Raw genomic sequence first — 15,313 nt, forward strand, 5'->3', positions numbered from 1 at the left:
AAAACCACATCTTAGAATAGAATAGTCCAGTTGGAAAGGACCTACAATGATCACCCAGTCCAACTGATGACCTGACCACTTCAGGGCTGACCAAAAGTTAAAGCATGTTGTTAAGGGCATTGTCCAAGCCCTTGGGGCATTGACCACCTCTCCAGGAAGCCTGTTCCAGTGTCTGACCATCCTCTCGGTAAAGAACTGCTTCCTCATGTCCAGTCAGAACTTCCCCTGGTGCAGCTTTGAACCATTCCCACGTGTCCTACCACTGGATGCCAGGGAGAAGAGCTCAGCACCTCAGTCTCCACGTCCCCTCCTCGGGAAGCTGCAGAGAGCCATGAGGTCGCCCCTCAGCCTCCTTTTCTCCAAACTAGACAAACCCAGAGTGCTCAGCTGCTCCTCACAGGCCGTGCCTTCCAGCCCTGCCACCAGCTTCGCTGCCCCCCTCTGGATGCATTCAAGGACCTTCACATCCTTCTTAACTTGTAGGGCCCAGAGCTGCCTGCAGCACTCGAGGTGAGGCCGCACCAGCGCTGAACACAGCGGGACAATCCCCTCTCCTGACCAGCTCTGTTTGATGCCCCTCAGGATGGGGTTTGCCCTCAGGGCTCCCAGGGCACACTGCTGGCTCCTCTCGAGCCTGCTGCCCACCAGCACCCCCAGATCCCTCTGCAGGGCTGCTCTCCAGCCACTCCTCTCCCAGTTTATGCTTGTGCCCGGCGTTACTCTGTCCCAGGTGCAGAATCTGGCACTTGGACTTGCTAAATTTCATCCCATTGATGATTGCCTGATGCTCCAGTCTGTCTAGATCCCTCTGCAAGGCCTCTTGTCCCTCCAGAGAGTCAACAGCACCTCCCAGTTTGGTATCATCAGCAAACTTGCTAATGGTGCACTCAACTCTGGCATCCAGATCGCTGATAAAAATACTGAGCAGCACCGGCCCTAGGACGGAGCCCTGAGGAACACCGCTGGCGACTGGTCCCCAGCCACATGTAGCCCCATTCACAACCCTCTGAGCTCTGCCCTTCAGCCAGTTCTCCACCCAGCACACCATGAACCCGCTCATCTCACAGCTGGACAGCTTGGCCAGAAGGACGCTCTGAGGGACAGTATCAAAAGCCTTACTAAAATCTTCACTAAAAAAATACTCCAACTGAGGAAGCAAAGGACAGTGCCTGGGATTTGTGGAGGATCAAGCAAGACCTCGAGTCAAAAGGATTGTTCCATAATAATCAGTGACTCCCAAGAGGTACTTTAAAAAGAAGATCACCCTCCTCTGCCATGAGGTCTCGTGCTGACTTCTGACGCTTCCCTACCCCACCATCTTTGTTCTCTCACCCTCCTGCTTAAGCCTATTTTTTTTAATGCATCTTTTGCAACCAGGGATCCTTCTGAATGCCAGACAGGCTGATTTTATTTTCCTACTCTCTTATTTTCCTGACTATTGCCAGATTTTCCAAGCTGCTTTTGGGTAACAGCTGCCTGAACCGTTCCGTGGCCTCACCAGCTCAAGCAGGACACTGGGTGCGGGCACCAGTCTGCCCACTGGCTGGGGAGCCTCAAACCACCTTCGCCAGGGTAAGGGGTGATCTGGGGAAAATAAATTAGTTCTGGGATGTAGCAAAATCTCTTTTGTCTTAATGTACTACATGCAGAGAAAACTCTGGGTGATTTTATCTGTCATTATCTCCACCCAGCCTAATCTAGTTTGCTGGTTGGGAGGGATACAGGTTTTATATCTCTCTCTAAATCACGGGGATCATGGCTCTCGCTGTCTGTGAGAGCAAATCACAGAATCACAGAATCAGCCAGGTTGGAGGAGACCTCTGGGATCATCGAGTCCAACCATTGCCCTGACACCACCATGGCAACTAGACCAGGGCACTAAGGGCCATGTCCAGGCTTTTCTTAAACCCCTCCAGAGATGGTGACTCCACCACCTCCCTGGGCAGCCCCTTCCAATGGCTAATGACCCTTGCTGAGAAGAAATTCTTCCTAATGTCCAACCTGAACCTCCCCTGGCGAAGCTTGAGGCTGTGTCCTCTTGTCCTATTGCTAGTTGCCCGGGAGAAGAGGCCGACTCCCACTGCGCTACAACCTCCCTTCAGGTAGTTGTAGACTGTCATGAGGAGGGACAACGCTGATGCCTATTGGGGACAGCCTGCAGGTGGCATCACTAAAGAGGCCATAACCTGATGCTGTTGCTGGCTTTTGGACAAGCATATTAGATCAAAACAAGTGAGGAAGAGCAACATTTTCACTTGGAGATGGTGGTATAGCATCCACAGGTTCTTCTCCTGTGCCTCTGATGCTTCACTTGCACGCCCCAAGTGAGAAAATGCCTCCTCTGGCTGGTGTCACTTCACTAATAAATCAGAGCAAACTAAGGGGAACGAGAGCTGGAACATCCACACACGGTATCTGCACGCTTGGTTTCAGTGTTCAGGCTAAACAGGAGACTCACCCAGGCAAAACCAATAATGTGTCCTTCAGAAAGAGAAGGCACCCCTGAAAAGAGGAACCACGTTCCTTTACTTGTTCCATCACGCTACAGAAATAAAACAAGGAGCATTCCACACACTTGAGTTCATTTATGGCTGAAGCGCAGTTACTGGGCTAGAGAAGCCATCCTTGCGTGATGGTATCTGCTCGCCCTCGGCGCGTGTCGCTCTCAGGAGCTGGAGGGCAGCGTCTTGTACGGATTGAGGATCCCTTTGGGGTCTAACATGGCTTTGAAACGCTGCATGAGGAGGACTGCCTCGTTGGCTTTGCTGTACCGAAGGAACTGCTTTTTCTTGAAGCCCAGTCCGTGCTCTGCGCTGATGCTGCCGTTGTATCTCGCAGTCCACTCGTACACGAAGGGCTCGATGGCATCCAACAGGGAATGGCTGTAGGACTCCGCCGTGATGTTCAAGTGCAAGTTTCCATCTCCTGGAAGAAAACATTGCAGAGGTGGGTCTGTAAGAAAAACTCAGTGGCCCTGCACTGGAGACTCATTCCTGCCTCCTCCACGTGTGCAAATAACGGTGCCTTTTTTAGTCTCCAAACTGTGAGAAAAAGTTCATTCCTCCTACAAACATCAGGTCTCTCCAGGCACAAATAATTCAAATCAGATCTTTGTTTTTCCATGCTTTCACTACAATATTTAAGAAAGTGTTCTGAGTTAAGCTACTTCCAAATTCCCACGCTTGTGATTTTAAAATTCAACCAACTGTGGTGTCCCACTACCGAGACGCCATGCCAAAGTCTTCTCCAATGGGATTTCATAATGATCATTAGATTTTAATACGGCCCTTCATCACTTTCTCCCTCCCTATTATGTTTGTGCAATGTTCTGAATGAATTTGGGCACTGTGTCAACAGAAACAAAGCAAGCAGAACACTTTCTCCTTTTGCCACTTGTGCGTGATGGTATTTGCTCAAGCACACAGTTGCTGGGTGTTCAGAAGACAGAACACACACAGACAAACACAACTTACTCATTCTCCCTCCGGAACCTCTGCCTGCCTCACAGTACACAGCTTAATCCTCAATACCACGAGCTACCAGAGGCAGCCTTTGTTATGCAGGCTTGTCTTTCCACGTCTTTTCAAATTATCTCAAAGCAAGCGTGCTGAAGAGTGTTCTGGGGTTATTTTTTTAACAGAACAGCTCTGCTAAGCTACCAATTTACCTGTAGGTAAAATCTAATTAGTTTCAAAGCATTCTGACAATGTACTGGCCTTTTATCACTCTCTTTTGGAGGGTTAATGCCTCAAACAAAATTGATTTCCAATATGACTAATCACTTTGGACAAGAAAGTGTTTATCTACCAAGTACATTAATCAAATTGATTGTCCAATTAAACAACCTACATAATTAAATAGAAAGTACAGAGCAAGAGGATACAAATGGCCAGTTCAGCGGCTGGCTGGCTAGCAACCTGACGTTAATATATGGAATACAGTCTGAAAGCAAATTCAAACACAAAGATCCTTGTGCATCCTCCTCTTCTCACAGCTCTTGGCTATTTAGTCTATGCCTCTCACTAATCTAAGAACAACCTTTAAAACCACTAGGAAGCTGCCCAGCAAAACCTGGTGCACAAGAGAGCAATCACCTCCTTTCCCAGCACCTACACTTACCCAAGTGGCCGTAGCCCATCACATTTTTGGCACTCTGGCCCAGCCGAGCTCTCGTGTCAGTCACGAGATCGTAGAGCTTTTCCACAGGGAGAGAGATGTCGTATTTGTAGACATAGCCATCGTGAGTGAGGGCCTCTGTGATCCTCTCCCGCAGGCTCCACAGCATCTGATGAATCAAAGATCAAAGAAATCCAGATAAAGCAAGTACCTCCTGGGTTCCATGCTCTGTGGCATGGAGGGAAAAAGACCCTTCATTCTAAGCATGTAACATCAACTTCTGATTTCCCTGGTACCCTCTGCCTCTTGGAAGCTAGTAATGATGCTTTCTTGGCAGCATCACACAGCAAAGTGACAGCCCAACTCTTCAAGGTTGACAGGACCCCAGACAGAAAGAACACAGGCATGGGCATTCTGTCCAAAGCTGTTCTGGTTTCCCAAGAAGTGGGGACGTGTCTCCTCTACTGAACTGCAAGGGTCGGTTTGGGAGCTGGGGCTGGAACAAACATGGGTCAGTGTAGAAGACTCATGTTCACTGGGCAGACACAAATCACTCCTTCTCATTGAGACACTCTGTGTCCAGCTTGTTCCCTGGGCCCACAGTCTCTGGCTCTAACACATTGTCACGCTGGCCTACAGGACTTTGCTCACCCCTGGCCTCACTGACAACTCAGCTTCTGGTTTCAATAGTTTTCAGGCAGTTTGGGTCCTACCCCAGCAACTGCTGGAAGATGTAATTCATTATTCTGATCTTTTTAAAAGAGAAAACATCCACCAAAACCCCAAATACTCAGGCTTTCTGGGAAGAGTCAGCAGTGGTAAGTATTCTCTCTTAACAAATATGCCAAACCAGATTACTCTGGGACATTTATACCAAACATCAGTCTGAACATTTCCCTATTAAAAATACAAATCCAAGTAGAGAATCACGTCAAAGAGATTTGTGCAAGAGGAAACGATGACTTGCCTTTATTTTCTTATCATCCGTTGCCACAGTTCCATCAGTGACCAAACCAGAAGTCATGGCCTGTTCTAGGAAGTTGTTCAATTTGAATTCATCGTGGGTCGAGTTGGAGCCCGAAGTTTCAATTAAAACATAAAAAGGGCTGCCTGAAAGTGAGGGAGAACAGAATAAGCAGATGCTCTGGGGTAAAAGCACAGGAATTAAGTGCAGGGTTTGGAGGTTTTCCCAAGCTTGGCACATTTCATGAGCTCACTCTACCGCCCAGATTCTCTGGAGCCAGGCGGAAGGGCAGCTCAAGTGGCAATCTTTTATCTGTAGGGCACTTCACATGTATGCTCAATTCTTTATCTAGCCACTGCTTTTCAGAAAACTAGCAGTTTTGTGGGAACAAGCAGAAGTAAAAAGTCTTAAAGACTTCCACCAAACGCATTTGGAATTGAATATTGGATACAAAAATTATAAGGGATGCCCACACATGCTCATTGACATGTATAAAACTAGGCTAAAAATCCCCAAGCAGTACAATGCCTCTTTCTACAGCACAAATGACACCGGTACCTGTCACTGGGCTGGACAGCTTGAGGTATCTCTCAACCAATTCCATGCACTTCTCATCCATGAACTCATAGGCAGACAGGATCTCTCCCAGCATGGCTCTACAGGTTGTAAATGTCTCCAGAACCTTAGCGAAACTCTGACATCCTTCAAACAGAACACAGAGGGGAATCAGGAACAAAAATCAGCCCCTCAAAAACTTGTAAAAAGTTTTTAAAAGTCTATCAGGCTTCAAGTCATCTTTCCCATCTCCAGCAAATCTAAACTGGTACCCTGCGTGGGTTTAGATCAGCAGTTCCTGTAATGGTTTGAGCTGGGAAAGGTTTCGGAGCAGAACAGCAGGAGGATATAGCGATTAGTCTTTGCTGTGGCAAGGACCTCGTGAACACACTAAGACAGTTCATACCAAAATATCTACCCCAGCCTCAGTTCTCAGCACAGGCAAGAAGGCAACCCAAGAGAAATTTGAAGGCCACCGTGAGAGTTCCAGGCGAACTCTGGGGTCCACTGCACAAATTCCACAGGTCTGTCAGTGCTTGGAGTCTACTCATCCCCTCCTAGGAGTTTAGCTCTCTGCTCCCAAGGCCACAGCCAATATGAACAAGCTGTTTGAGAAGCCCCCGCTGGCCTTGGAGGTTTTTGAGAAAAAAACAGTCTCAGTGAAGGCTCCCCACAACCAACTCTGTTAAAAAGGGGTGTCCCTGCTGAGGCTCCCTCAGAAGCAGCTTCTAAGCAGCTGTGCCTGGCCAGACACCCTGCTGATCCAGACCCTGACCTGTAGACCTGACTTCCCAGCCTTGCCTTGTCACTACGGACTCACTTGGTGATTGCAGCTGCCTCTGCCTGCTGTCACCAGGCTTGCCCTGCTCACCGGGCCCTCCTCGGTGAGGGCACTGTCCTGCCTGCCTCTTCATCCTGCTAAGCTCCTGGTTCCCCTTCCCTTGCAGAGCAACCTGCCCTGGCAGGTGTTTTACACATTTATGCCACAGATATAAAACACCTGCACAGGTATTTTAACATACTATTTCTCAGAAACAAGCTGGTGCTGGTGGTCTAGCTCAGCAGGCTGACCAGCGCCGCCTTCTCTCCATTCCTTTTCCCAGCCTCTGAATTCAGGTGTGAAATTATTAACAGCAGCTCCTACCTAGGAAGGCCAGATTCACAGCCTTAGGTTTCTGAGGACAGAGTATGGAGACAGCAGTGATAACTCCCAGCGTCCCCTCAGATCCGATGAAGAGCTGCTTCAAATCGTAGCCAGTGTTGTCTTTGCGCAGAGAGGCCAAGCAGTCCAGAGCTGAGCCATCAGCCAGCACCTGTGGGAACACGGAGACAGAAATCTGCGGTCAGAAGCTTCTCTACTACCGAGCTGATGAAAAGCTGCCACTAGGCTTGAGCACTGGACACTAGCTGCAGCCCGTTCCCACAGTCTCGTCACTGTTCCTCCACCCCCAGCTCCTCCTCCCCTCTCTAAACCACCTGAGTCTTCCCCCAAACTTTGCTGCTTCTTTTTTTTTTCTTATGGTGCTGTTTGCACATGTTCACAGAATCACAGAATCAACCAGGTTGGAAGAGACCTCTGGGATCATCGAGTCCAACCGTTGCCCTGACACCACCCTGTCAACTAGACCAGGGCACTAAGTGCCATGTCCAGGCTTTTCTTAAACCCCTCCAGAGATGGTGACTCCACCACCTCCCTGGGCAGCCCCTTCCAATGGCTGATGACCCTTGCTGAGAAGAAATGCTTCCTGATGTCCAACCTGAACCTCCCCTGGCGAAGCCTGAGGCTGTGTCCTCTTGTCCTATCGCTAGTTGCCTGGGAGAAGAGGCCGACTCCCACTGCGCTACAACCTCCCTTCAGGTAGTTGTAGACTGCACTAAGGTCACCTCTGAGCCTCCTCTTCTCCAGGCTAAACACCCCCAGCTCCCTCAGCCGTTCCTCGGAGGTCAGACCCTCCAGACCCTTCACCAGCTTGGTCGCCCTCCTCTGCACTCGCTCCAACACCTCAACATCTCTCTTGAAGTGCAGGGCCCAGAACTGGACACAGGATTCAAGGTGCGGCCTCACCAGTGCCCAGTACAGAGGGACGATCCCTTCCCCAGACCGGCTGGCTACACTATTCCTAATAGAGGCCAGGATGCCATTGGCCTTCTTGGCCACCTGGGCACACTGCTGGCTCATGTTTCAGCAGGACAAGTAAGAACAGAAGTTTGCTCTCCTTCTCTTCCCAGTGGTGGAGATCAGCCATTCTTTACAGCCCTAGCTCCCATTATTCAACAGAAACAAGGAACACTATTTGAACCAGTGAACACAGTTAACCTGGATGAAGGAAGCCCTCCACCACTCGAGCCTTAAATCAAGGCTGAATGTCTCTACAACTTGTTATTAAAGGCTGTTTTGACACTAGAGGGACTAACCCGAGAGACAAAGGTTCTCCTTTCTGGACCTACAATAAAACTAAACCGGGCTTTTGTTCCCTACCCGATTTATTTCCTATCACCTCTCTGCTCCCAAGCCCCAAAGTCTTTTAGAACCACTAATCCCAGCCTTTACACACAGAGGCACAGGCCTGTAGGGCAGAAGCAGGCTGAGGAACAGCAAAGACTCCAGGAGAAATCCAGCAGCCAAACCCAAAGGGGATGGCTCTACTGAAAGCCGAGTGAGCAGCCACTAGGAGAAGGTGCTGTAGGATGAATGTAGCAGAACGTTCAGAGACTCACTGCTCCACACAGGAACCCACCTCAACCCAACTTGGGATCACTGAATCTCTCCCTACCTTCTTTTCACTTCTCTGGATTAGAAAGCCACCTAATATCACTTCCATCAGCAAGGACAGAGGTGGGAGCTGGAAAGTGCAGTAGCAAAAACAGATGCTACATGCGTGAAGACACTTGTTGACCCTTCTCAAAAGAGCCATTCAAGGAAAATTAAGAGTGGAAGCCTGGGGAGGAACTTGTCTGCATAACTGGTGGGCCTGTGCGAACTGCATGAAGTTCAACAAGGCCAAGGGCAAGGTCCTGCACGTGAGTCGGGGCGATCCCAAGCACCAATACAGGCTGGGCATAGAATGGGTTGAGAGCAGCCCTGGGGAGAAGGACTTGGGGGTGATGGGTGATGAGAAGCTCACCATGAGCCGGCAATGTGCACTTGCAGCCCAGAAAGCCAACCGTGTCCTGGGCTGCATCCCCAGCAGCGTGGCCAGCAGGGCGAGGGAGGGGATTCTGCCCCTCTGCTCCGCTCTCGGGAGACCCCCCCTGCAGTGCTGCATCCAGCTCTGGGGGCACCAACACAAGAAGGACACGGAGCTGTTGGAGCGAGTCCAGAGGAGGCCACGGAGATGCTCAGAGGGCTGGAGCCCCTCTGCTCTGGAGACAGGCTGAGAGAGCTGGGGCTGTTCAGCCTGGAGAAGAGAAGGCTCCGGGGAGACCTTCTAGCACCTTCCAGTACCTGAAGGGGCTACAGGAAAGCTGGAGAGGGGCTTTTTACAAGGGCAAGTAGTGACAGGACGAGGGGGAACGGTTTTAAACTGAAAGAGGGGAGATTGAGATGAGATCTGAGGAAGAAATTCTTTGCTGTGAGGGTGGTGAGACCCTGGCCCAGGTTGCCCAGAGAAGCTGTGGCTGCCCCCTCCCTGGCAGTGTTCAAGGCCAGGTTGGATGGGGCTTGGAGCAACCTGGGCTGGTGGAAGGTGTCCCTGCCCGTGGCAGGGGGTTGGAACTGGATCGTCTTTAAGGTCCCTTCCAACCCAAACCAGTCTGTCATTCTGTAATGGATAGCTAAGGGCTAGAACAGCAGGAACCAGGGTAAGAAGTCAACGTTCAAACACAGAAGGGAGCTGCCAGGCACTCGCCTTACCACTTCCAGTCCTAGCACTGTCCCTCGGAGAGAGCCGTATCTCAAGAGCCGTAAGCCTCCAGCATTTGTGGCCACGTTGCCGCCGATGTGACAGCTACCTTTGGCTCCCAAGTCAAGTGGCATGATAAACCCCTGCTCCTCCAAGTACTCGTTGAGTTTCTCCAAGATGCAGCCCGCCTGGCACACAAGGATTCCTGAAACATAAATATCCTGCTACAAGCTGATGCCTAAGAAGGTGCCTACTCCAGAGGCAGAGTAAGTACAAGCAGATGCAACCACCTCTTCCTCCAGAACTCTTCTGGGGTTCAATTTAAACGCACAAGAAGTCCATGCATGCTACAGGGCATTGTCCAACCCCTCCTCAAGCTGCGGGAAGCTTTGCCATTGCCTTAGCATCTGGTCATCCACAACTCTAGACTGGTAAAACACAGTGACATTAAGTATATTGCTGCCTGTTGTCCTCTCTCTCTAAGAACTGAAATACTCAAACCAGCCCAGTTCCTAACTCTCCAAATCCACACAACCTGTAAGTTTTCTCCATCCCTCCCTTCCCTCTGCTACTGTAGTTACCACATGCCTTCTTTAACACTCATTCTGCTCCACCTGCTGGGTTTCTCACCTCGATTTACAAAGAGGTAACAGGATGTCCATGTTTCTCCTCTCTCTTTCCTCCTCCTTCTGCCACCAGGTGTATTTTTACATCTGCTACTGTTACAACCTATTCCAGCAGCAGCAGGAGCCTTGACGAAACCAACCTCTGACACCCCTTATGATGCCGCTGGGCTGAACCTTGCTGATCCTGAGCTATGGGCTCTCAGGAAAATGGCTGGTTTAGGCCCAGGGGCTCGTCTGTGTGCCTCATGTCTCGACGATATTTACCAGACACCTTGTCAAAGCTGATGATCCGGTTCATGAGAGCAGTGGAGAGAATGATCTCATCAAAGACAGGAACGCTGCCCCCGACAAGGCCTGTGTTACCCCCCTGCGGGTTCACTGCCAGGTTCCTCTCACAGCAGTACCTGGAAGGGAAAAGGTTTCTGAGGCCTTATGCATCTATAAGGCCCACAACCCAGCCTGTCAGAAGAGTTTCACCTCCACGTGAACGTCTACTGTTGTGACAGTGCTCAACGCTCCTTAAAATTAAGCGGCCTGAAGATTAAATTGATACAAAGGGGCAGTTTCACTGCAAAAGCTCCTCACCAGACTCACCCGGCGCTGAGCAAAGGATCGAACGCTCAGGGTTACGCCTGCGCGTATCCACATGTCCTGGTTTCGTGGGGATAAAATTTATAGAATCAATTTTCTGTTACGTGTTGTTTCAGTCTGTGGGCAGCCATGGTGTGGTGATCAAGGCCATGAGCAGTGAGAGCCAGGGCAGCTGCCCCAGGCTGGCCCTCGGGTGTGTTCTATAACATTAATGTCACGTTCACTATAAATGGGAAAGCTGCTGGGGGTGGGCTCTACTCTGCTCTCTTCTTCCCTCCCTCTTTCTCCTTCTACTCTCTTCTCACCAATTGCTATCCCTGGAGCAAGTTGCCACAGCTCTGTGGGCTAAGTATAATTTTGTGTGTTTTGTATTAGCATTGATATTGGAGCTGTTGGAGCGAGTCCAGAGGAGGCCACGGAGATGCTCAGAGGGCTGGAGCCCCTCTGCTCTGGAGACAGGCTGAGAGAGCTGGGGCTGTTCAGCCTGGAGAAGGCTTCAGGGAGACCTTCTAGCACCTTCCAGTGCCTGAAGGGGCTACAGGAAAGCTGGAGAGGGACTTTTTACAAGGGCATGGAGTGACAGGACGAGGGGGAACGGTTTTAATTTGAAAAAGGGGAGATTGAGATGAGATGTGAGGAAGAAATTCTTTGCTGTGAGGTGGTGAGACCCTGGCCCAGGTTGCTCAGAGAAGCTGTGGCTGCCCCCTCCCTGGCAGTGTTCAAGGCCAGGTTGGATGGGGCTTGGAGCAACCTGGGCTGGTGGAAGGTGTCCCTGCCCGTGGCAGGGGGGTTGGAACTAGATGGGCTTTAAGGTCCCTTCCAACCCAAACCAGTCTGTGATTCTATGATATTGGTTTTATTTTACTCAATCTGTTTAAATTTTAACCCACAAGTCTCCCTCCTTTTCCCAATTCCCTTTCTCAGTCGGGGAAGGGACACTGGGTGATAGAACAACTGGTGGTTGTTTAGCCCTGGGTGCAGAGAGACACCAGATCTGCTGTGCAATATCTGCCTGGGGATCCCAGCTCACTGTTTGTACGTGAGCTATTTACGTAGCAGTCTCTGGTAACAACTCGACTTCCTCAGTGGGCTCTGACAGATGACCTCTGGCAGTGGTTTAAGATGTTACTGCCCTCCTCCTCCCCTCAAGAAATTAATGCCCTGTAGGCAATGAAGCACGTGCACCTCTGCCTCTGCTGCTTCACCTTCCAGCCTGCCGTATCCCTGCAAAGCACCACCCATCACATCCTCTCCAGCCTCACAGAAGGTCTTGCACAACGGATGGCACAACGCCATGCTGCACCAGCAGTTGCTTCAGAAGCCCTGACTTTACTGTCCTCTAGGCATCTGTTTTAACAGGGCCAGGAACAGGTTCATGCAGCTTTTAACTCTTGAGCCAAACGGTGACCCTGCATACCGATGCCCAACTGGAGCCGTGCTCACGCTCCTGAACGAGGGAAGTGTCCTTACTGATCTACTGGACAAACCATTAGCTCCTCAAACCGCCTGATTCTGGCCTAACCTTCTTTAGCTCTTCAGATGGACCCTCCTGAATCCTTCAACACAACTGCTCCTCTTGAGCACTGGTACAGTGGCTGATTTTGACAACTTAGTAGAGCACAAAAGTCATCAATACCGAATTCCCTTGCTTTTCTCTCCCCCACACTAAGCACTCTTACAGAATCACAGGCTCACGGAATCGTTTTGGTTGGAAAAGACCTTTAAGATCATCAAGTCCAACCATTAACCCAGCATTGCCAAGGCCACCACTAACCCATGTCCCTCAGCACCACATCTACACGGCTTTTGAATTCCCCCAGGGATGGGGACTCCACCACTGCCCTGGGCAGCCTGTGCCAGTGCTTGACAACCCTTTGGGTGAAGACATTTTCCCTGGTCTCCAATCTAAACCTCCCCTGGTGCAACTTGAGGCTGTTTTCTCTCATCCTTTTGCTTGTTACCCAGGAGAAGAGACCGACCCCCCCTCGCTACACCCTCCTTTCAGGCAGTTGTAGAGAGTGAGAAGGTCTCCCCTCAGCCTCCTTTTCTCCAGGCTAAACACCCCCAGGTCCCTCAGCCGCTCCTCATCACACTTGTGCTCCAGACCCTTCACCAGCTCCGTTGCCGTTCTCTGGACTCGCTCCAGCACCTCAAGGTCTTTCTTGTCGTGAGGGGCCCAAAACTGCACCCAGGATTCGAGGTGCGGCCTCACCAGTGCTGAGCACAGGGGGACGATCCCTGCCCTGGTCCTGCTGGCCGCGCTAGTGCTGACATAAGCCAGGATGCTGGTGGCCTTCTTGGCCACCTGGGCGCACTGCTGGCTCATATTCATCTGGCCATCGACCAACACCCCCAGGGTCTTAAGACCCTTCTACTCAAAGCCATCAACTTTGATTTGAGAAGCCTGCTGCTGCCCACTTACCCTTTGCAAAGACATCTGGCCAGGAAAGATTTATTTGGTTTTGTCAAACAAATGGAAGTTTGACCTTTGTTTCTGCCTGACGCTGACACAACACCATCACCCCAGAAAGGCCGAGGGCCAGGGAAATACAAGGCACAAACAGAAGTCCCTTTCTGCCTTGAAAAATCACAGCTCTGTGTGCAAACATTCCTAATTAGGAACCTGTAGGGTTTTTTTACACAAGCAATACTGCCCTCGGACTAGCAACAGCATGCAGTGCTTTCCGTCCTGGGAGCAGCTGGAAGAAAAGGTACATCAGGAAATATGGGCAGTCCAAGGGATACAAAGAGCAGAAGGGAGAGCTGAAGTCACCAGAGCTCAACCACAAGACAGACAGTCAAGGAGAAAACAGCTTCAGCAATTCCAATGCCTGAACATCTAGATGTGCCCTTCATCTGCTGGACCCTCCCAGAATAAACCCGAGTTTCCTCACCACAAAGTCCAGCAGAAAACGTGCACGTTACCCGAGAACTTGAGACACCTCTGCCGTTGTCTGCGGCTTCAGCATCAGCTTGCTACAGCCTGCAATGAAAGCAAGGGACTCTCAAGGCAAGTCGTGGGCTCTAGAGAGGTCAGAAAGAAAAAGGGGGTGAAGTGTGATGTCTGAAATAACAACACTCCCTCCGCTGTGAGGCAGAGGCATTCTAAGCACTTTTAAAACACCCATTTTCAATAGCAGCCTTTCCTTAAAGCACTGTAAAAACTCTGGCACCGTATGTAGACTTGGTTGCCAGTGGGGCCAATGGGAAATGTTTTATATTCTCATGAAACCTTTGACAAAGGTAACTGAAAAAATCACACCACTTGCTTTCTGAGGTTCAGCCAAAACTTCAGGAACTGTTAACTGAACCAATTTGTTTCAGGAAAAAATTAGTAAGTTAACAAGACTTTTTTTTTAGTGAAAGCTTGAAAGATTACCAGAAATTAGGTCATTCTCAAAGGAATATTTTCGATGAGGAAAACTCATTTTGCCTGGTCTGTAAAGACATGGTTTGCTCTAAACAGAGATGACATTTTCTTCAGCAGACTCTTCACTCTGGTACCTTAATGGAAGCTTTGCCAAAACTGAAAAATAATCAGTCATCTCACTTACCTCGCACTGATTTAAGCCAGTCCACATTAAACGGTTTCAATTCCTCTGGATCTGTGATGACTCTACCTGGCATTACACGCTCAAAGAAAGCCACGTCGCTGTCGCACACGTGGGAGAAGGGCAGCCGCCGCACGCTGTAACGCTCGCTGGTCAGCATGACCTCCTGGGAGCTGGAGGAAGCTGTGTGGAGCCTTCTCCTCAGCATGACCTCCGGGGAGCCGGAGGAGGCTGCGTGGAACCCTCTCCTCAGCATGGCCTCCTGGGAGCCGGAGGAGGCTGCGTGGAGCCCTCTCCTCAGCATGACCTCCTGGGAGCCGGAGGAGGCTGCGTGGAGCCCTCTCCCCAGCATGACCTCCTGGAAGCTGGAGGAGGCTGCGTGGAGCCCTCTCCTGTCCCCAGGCCTCACGCCCCACGGCCTGGACACCGCACATGTGGGCACACCTGCCCACTGCCTCCGCCGAAGCGTCCCCTGGGCAGGAGTCACGCTGTGCTGTGCCAAGGCCCTGCGGTGGGAGCTGGTCAGCCACGTCAGCTGAGCCCAGCGACCCCTCAGGGAGCGGCGGGGGGCCGCAGAGCAGACCCCCATGCTCACCCCGCACGGCCGAGGCCCAGCCCGTGCGCAGGCTCCCCTCCGCGCTGCCCGGGCCCTGCGCGGTGCGGGTCCTCTCCCGCAGGCGGCAGCTCAGGCGCTCTCCCGGCTTGTGAGGAGCCGCGGGCGGGCCCTGGGACAGCCCCCGGCCGGGTGACACCGCAGGCAGCAGCCTTCCCTCTCCACCCGCCTCACGCACCCCTCGGGGGGGGCAAACCCGCCCCGCTTCTGGGCCCGGCGGAGGCTGCGGGGGGCTGCGAGGCCGCGACCCCTGAGGCGGCCGGGCCGAGGGGAGGAGCCGCCGCCACCGCCCGGCCCAAGGCACAGCGCCGCCTGGCGGCGGGAGGCCGCCGCAGCGCCCACCGCCCCGCGGAGCCGCCGGGGTCCCGCCTGTCACCCCGCACCCCGGGCCGTCCCGCCCGCCCCGGACGGCCCCACGCAGGGCACGGCCACGGCCCCCGGCCCAGCACCGCCTG

The 15,313-nt window shown here is 51.7% G+C and overlaps 1 protein-coding gene across 1 annotated transcript; it reads right to left on the bottom strand.

Annotated features, from left to right (window-relative positions):
* Window positions 1-2,499: 2,499 nt before the first annotated feature.
* D2HGDH (D-2-hydroxyglutarate dehydrogenase) lies at window positions 2,500-15,134 on the bottom strand. The gene is made up of 9 exons (XM_068421079.1): window positions 14,249-15,134; window positions 13,620-13,677; window positions 10,368-10,507; window positions 9,489-9,682; window positions 6,780-6,948; window positions 5,639-5,782; window positions 5,084-5,226; window positions 4,120-4,285; window positions 2,500-2,925 (listed from the first exon to the last, which is right to left on the bottom strand). Exons 1-9 carry the CDS (start codon window positions 14,832-14,834, stop codon window positions 2,666-2,668), a joined length of 1,860 nt encoding a protein of 619 aa, XP_068277180.1. The 5' UTR covers window positions 14,835-15,134; the 3' UTR covers window positions 2,500-2,665.
* Window positions 15,135-15,313: the final 179 nt, after the last annotated feature.

Source organism: Nyctibius grandis, chromosome 32, assembly GCF_013368605.1.
Source record: "Nyctibius grandis isolate bNycGra1 chromosome 32, bNycGra1.pri, whole genome shotgun sequence".
Taxonomy (NCBI): domain Eukaryota; kingdom Metazoa; phylum Chordata; class Aves; order Nyctibiiformes; family Nyctibiidae; genus Nyctibius; species Nyctibius grandis.